This window comes from Rhipicephalus microplus, chromosome 1 (genome assembly GCF_043290135.1).
Source record: "Rhipicephalus microplus isolate Deutch F79 chromosome 1, USDA_Rmic, whole genome shotgun sequence".
NCBI lineage: Eukaryota > Metazoa > Arthropoda > Arachnida > Ixodida > Ixodidae > Rhipicephalus > Rhipicephalus microplus.
Window position 1 is genome coordinate 131,745,332 of NC_134700.1, and position 6,040 is coordinate 131,751,371.

Here is a 6,040-nt window from a genome sequence, read left to right on the forward strand (position 1 = left end):
AACACAAATATTGCGTTTTCTAGTTAGTTTTGTTCTCAAGAGATAGCGCTACAATCTACTCACTTCCCCCATTTCAGCCAATGTAGTTTTCGGATTTTGAAACATGGAGCCTATGGGGAGTTTCGCAACTCGTATGGTTGAATAACTCTGGCTGCTGACTACGACTCAGTTGGAGTAAAAACTATTGCAAAAAATAATGATGCAGCACATGTTTATTAAAAACCACTTGCTCTATGGCAAATTTTTTTTAATGTGTAGTGGTACGCAAAGATGCAGTATTTGATCATTTTAGAATTGAAACTTGGCCCCCACGTGGGTGCCTCTACAAGAAACTGCAATAGCGTGAGTGGGAAGGGAGGTTAGTAGGTCAACTCTGGGTGTTTGAAGCAGCAACGTGCCGTGGTTAAATTTTTCGCCCCCTACAGGTGATCACTTGAACTTCAGAGTTTCCGGGGCCTGGTTCCACGCTGAACGCAGACTTTATTGCATACAGCATCATTTTTCGCTCTCACATGGTGGTGCTGACGCCGACACCACACGGGTTACTACACGGGATCGTTCACGCTAGTTCAATAAAACGAAAATTATTTTCAAAAAACAACCTTAAAACAGGCACAAATTCCAAATTGAAATCAATTTGGCGAATCGACTCTAAAGAAGTGAATACAGGAAAAGCGAAATTGTTATAATTTCTTAAAGCTTATTCTGTTTTGTGTTTTCAAAGATGACACACATCCAATAGCTGTCTTGCGCCTCTTTTTGGCAAATCTTAATTTGATATTGCCAATAATGTTGTGATAAACGGAGTTTATTTGATAAAGACAATAAAAGTTGTGGTCCTTAAAGTTGCCAAGCAACACATATGTTCTAGGACCCTTCAGTTTGGCGTAAGCTTCACTATGTTAGGCACAATATTTATTGGAATAGTAAAACAATACGGTGAACATACAATGATATTCGTTGCAATAAGTAATTTTAAGAACGTGTAGCTGCACAAAAATTACAACGATTAAGAACCACACTTGGAAGAACTGCTAAATGGAGTGCACTATTATTTTTATGTAGCTTTACACAATATCTATAACAGTAGGGTGAGTACATGCAGTGTCCATGGCTTCAACAATCTCCGAAAGCTTGTATGACGACTCGCACATGTTCACTAAAACCCGTAGATGCCCTAGAGCATAGGGGTTCTTCGAGAGATTGAAGCACCGGTTGTTAAAGTGGCGCACTGCCTTCTCATAGCAGTCAAAGTTCTTTAGCCGCTTGTTGGATGTCAACAGTGATTCGGAGCCTTCCGTGTTAGCCTCAGCTAAGAACGAGGCAATCTCGGCGACTGTCTTCTTCAGGAATGAACGGTTGCTAAGGGCATGGCGCAGCTCTTCCTTCAATGATTTCTTTTCGTCAGGATTGGACGCCCTTGCGAGTTTTTTTCTGAGAACGGCGATGGGAACGTCCCTGCTAGAGACGGCGTCATACGGTACCTTTGGCAGAACGACAGGCTTTGCCTGCTTGTACCCCTGGAACTCGCTGACTGAAAGCTTCCCAATGCTTAGGTCACCAAATTCCATGACGTGGCTGGTATTGGTTTCCTCCCTCACAATATTAAACTGATCGATGAGTTTCTCCTTATGCAGGTCTTCCTTGTCAGAATCTTCCATCCAGCTAACGCTGTACACGTCACCCAGGTACGCCTGCCTCTTGTCGTCCCAGTAACAAGCGTACGACGACTCAGCAGAGTTCGCTGCTGTCGTGGCGTACACGTTCACGTTGTCGGATAGCAGGCCGTCGAACATTGAACCGGATTCACAGGCCTCGATGTAGATGGTCATTTTCCCAAACTTCTTTTGTTTGCTCATACTTTTGATCACATTCACGAAAGCGGTGGCGTGAAGCTCGTCGTGTGGAAATGCGATAAGACCAGGGGCCCCGTGATCGGCGAAGTTGACGAAGATGTGGTCATTTGGGCCACTGGCTATGACTTTCCCGCTGCCACCTTTCACCTTCTTTCCTTGGAGGATGTCGAGGAAGTTTTGCGCGGTGACCAGATGTCTCGTGTAGTCTTTAGGAACGCCCTGGTAGACGTCGTTACCTTTAGGGTGATTGATAATCACTCCCCGTGTCGGGTTCAAACTGGAATTGGCGATATCGTCGAACATCATGACCACGATGCGCTCGTCGGGAACGCCATGGTTGTGCAGCACATGGTAGGCGTGACAAATATCGGCGTGGTGACGGTAGTTGAAATATGAGAAAGAACCTGCCACTAGAAGAGCCCACAACTTTGGCTCATCGTCCCGTTGAGTGGACTTCTCGGGGGCAGCTGCTACAGTCAGTGCTACAGCGACTAACGCCAGTAAAATGTAACGCGATGCCTCCATGATTGCTGTGTGCAATTTCAATCCGAGTCTTTTCACCCTTTAAATAGAAGAAGTGGCTTATCATTCTCACATCTCGCGAGCTCACAGAGGTACGCCCACATGATAAGGCACGTGGCTCCTTAACTTGCATTTTCTCATATGAAAGTGTATTGTTTGAATCAGAAACCTTCGCGCAAACAGTCTGTAGGTAGAACAATAACAATGGCTCTTACTTAAGCTAATCTTTTTCCAAGCGGGCGTGTCCTTATCAGTCTCCAGCTTCTGAAGCACTTATGGCAGTGTTCGTGGTAAACGCCGGATCACGCACTGTACATACCTTTCCTTGAATAACTCTTGTTTGCTTTAAAACATCGATAATCTGGTGCTGGTCTTGGCTGTTACATTGAAGATGAAAAATCGCAATCCTCATCTGGCAAACGCTTTAGGCAACTATGCAATGAAATAAAAAACTTGTCCTCGCTCACCATAGCTCAATTAATGGTTTATCTGTCTGTATTAGTATGTGTCTTTCATAAATTTTATATACAAATCGATTTTGAAGAGAACAATGGGTTAGGACGCGTTCATACTTGAGCCAAATAAGGCTATTACGCAGGCGCTGAAAGCAGCGCGCCTATCAAAACCACACCCGTGTGACTAAGCTAAAAGCTTTGCTTTTCAATACGAAGCATTTCTTAGCGAATTTTGGCGACTTTGAGCGTATCTATCCATCTAGCCGCTTACGTCCCGGTGGTGTCATGGTCACCCCTTAACTTTGCGTGAACCAAAATTAGCGTGGGAGGGTAAGATGGTTTGACAAATATGACACGCTGGGTAAGACGTGAATAATGTCACAATCTCATCGCGTACATAGTCGAACACTTCCTGCCAGACAGTGGCACATACCCACGGGCGGGTATGTGCCACAAGTATTTTGACACTTAGTATCTACCCAATAATGACGAGAACACACACGGAAAATATAGCGTGCGAGTATTAAGAAATATTCGACCTTGGTAGCGTCCACCCGACGAATGAAGTGAATAAACTTCTGGGTCCTAGCTGGAATCGAACCCATGTATTCTGCGTGGCAATGAAGTATTTTACCACAGAGCTGCGCCTGGTTTCGGAATTACTTTTCGAATAGAAGCTCATCTTCGTGAAACGTCAATAGTGGGTGCAGTGGTACATACCTAATTTTACAAACATTACCTATCTATTTGTTTTATGCAGTCGTCACAAAGGGCTAACGTCAATTGGGGTTAGTTGTCATGCGCTGAAATTCATTCACGTAGCAGTGTCCAGCGCAAGCATCCTCGCGAGCATCAGCGCTTCATATCAGCGTCTGATGTTGCTAATACGCATGTTCGAGTTGGCAGCGTTGGACAAGTGCAAAAAACTGGTTGAATAAACATCTGCAACTCTTCAACATATCTCTCTGCGTGCAACATTTGTACATATATTTAGTGTCATTTCGTGGCGTCTCGCTCAATAAAAAATTGTAAAACGGTCACCTTCCCTTCGCATGCTTCGCATACGTCGATTCCCAGGTAAGTGGGATCTGCCGAACTTTTTTTTTTTTTGCCCTCAATTTCTCGGGCACGCTCTTCCTCACCCCCTCCACCCTCCCTAGAACACAGAAGTCATGGAGAGCAAACACCTCAGTCCTTGCTCTTTATCGTCGACGAATCTTGATTTCAAAATTTGTACTTGTCAAGGTAGCAACCAAAACTTCACTGACATCCTGGGATGACGCGCCACTGACACCTGCATTTCATGTGACAACTAGTCTGGACTAAGCAATACCACCGCTAATAGCAGCACGGCAGCCAAGCCATCACAGGAGTATTTGGTGATACCAGTTTGCAACATCTTCGTTGTCAGTGCTGAAACAAGGATGGAAATAACTTCTCAGGGGTACAGCTTAACTCTTCCCATGCACCTCAATATTCCAAAAGAATCGAGGCTTCATTGCGTGCATTCGGACTACTCATCATTACGTTCGACTGGCTCACGAAAACATGATAAACGGCAGTTTCATGACCTAACAGTCTATGTGCTGTGGTGACAGGGCCCGTAGTGATTTGCGCATTGACGATGAGAGCAGCTGACATACTGTGCGCCGAAGCTATGACAGGACTCATACAGCTCATCGAAAAGCAGTGGATAAATCTCTTTGGATGAGATGCTGCAGTCGTCTGGACACATGCACACAACAGCTGCGCCTCTTAAATACGAAGCATTTCTTAGCGAACTTCGGCGACATTGAGCGTATCTATCTATCTATCTATCTATCTATCTATCTATCTATCTATCTATCTATCTATCTATCTATCTATCTATCTATCTATCTATCTATCTATCTATCTATCTATCTATCTATCTATCTATCTATCTATCTATCTATCTATCTATCTATCTATCTATCTATCTATCTCTCTATCTATCTATCTATCTATCTATCTATCTATGTATCTATCTATCTATCTATCTATCTATCTATCTATCTATCTATCTATCGTATTGGGAAAAGAGTGGACAAATGCAAAGGAAGAAAGACATAACGTTAACTATCAGCTGGCATGACACAAAGTAGCAATATACAAGCATAAGTTCCCCTTTCAAAGTGAAAACTGCTATGTGGGTCATCAGACAACAAGCAACAGAGTGTGCGGGGCGGGAGAGTTTATACGTAAGGTTGGGGAGCACATGATGCAGCCCGACGGGCTGCAGGTTGCCGACCCCTGCACTAAGCAAACGTTCCATATAACATTTGACTCGCAAAACTAAGCTTGCTGTGATAGCATTATTTGGCGCCACTTTTCTGGTTATCTGAACTAGGCCTTTTCGCAAATGACAACTTCTCTATTTAGTTTATAAACCAGTTGCACATAAACCCTGTATACTTTTGGCAGTGGTAACGCTTGATTTTTCGAGTGACTTAAGCCAAATGAGCCCCTCATACGATTCACATGTTCAGGCCTTTCTTGACAACGCTTCAACGTTGGAGACATTGCTCCTGTGCGGACGTTGCGAATACAGGCAAAGCAGAGACACGATAAAACGTGAACTAAGAAAACTATGAGCTGAGTGCAAATACAAGATTGCGTTGAACAATACTATAAATCGTCAGCGTCTTCCCGCTCTCAACGCAGTGATTTCGACCATCATTCTGATCACGCAATGTTGAAAGCGTCAAGAAGAGCACATTGAGTCGGCATATCACCTGAACAGATGTTTGCAAGATTTTTATCACTGTTTACTGCGCTATCTTACGAACGCACACATCTCAGCGATAACCTCTTGGTGTCTGGAGCGCTCGAAGACTGTATCACCCCACCTCGATGGCCGACTGAAGATAAAGATGGAGCCTTCATACAGAAACTTGTTGTGAGTAGCAGGTGAATCATAGATAAAGTGCCTTTCACAAGTATTCGAAAGAATAAGAATGGAGCTCAGATCACGTGGTGGCAATTGTTCTTACAATCTCCTAATCTACAAAATCGCCTGAAACAATGGTCGAAATACTTGACAGAAGTTAAGAACACACCCTCATAGTGTCATAGATAAGCCAGGCGGTAAAAGGTGTATCACGAAGAAGAACGAAGAAGTATAAATAGAGGAGAAGTCAATGGCATGTCAGCTTTGAACTCTTAATTGACAAAATCCAATATACTCAT

At 43.7% G+C, this 6,040-nt stretch overlaps 1 protein-coding gene across 1 annotated transcript; it reads right to left on the minus strand.

Annotated features, from left to right (window-relative positions):
* Window positions 1–446: 446 nt before the first annotated feature.
* On the minus strand, window positions 447–2,397 carry LOC119178165 (legumain). The gene has a single exon (XM_037429341.2). It carries the CDS (start codon window positions 2,379–2,381, stop codon window positions 1,068–1,070), a length of 1,314 nt encoding a protein of 437 aa, XP_037285238.2. The 5' UTR covers window positions 2,382–2,397; the 3' UTR covers window positions 447–1,067.
* Window positions 2,398–6,040: the final 3,643 nt, after the last annotated feature.

What these genes read in the sequence shown, in the direction of transcription:
- LOC119178165 (XM_037429341.2), bottom strand. Translation starts at nt 2,381, where the DNA reads ATGGAGGCATCGCGTTACATTTTACTGGCGTTAGTCGCTGTAGCACTG.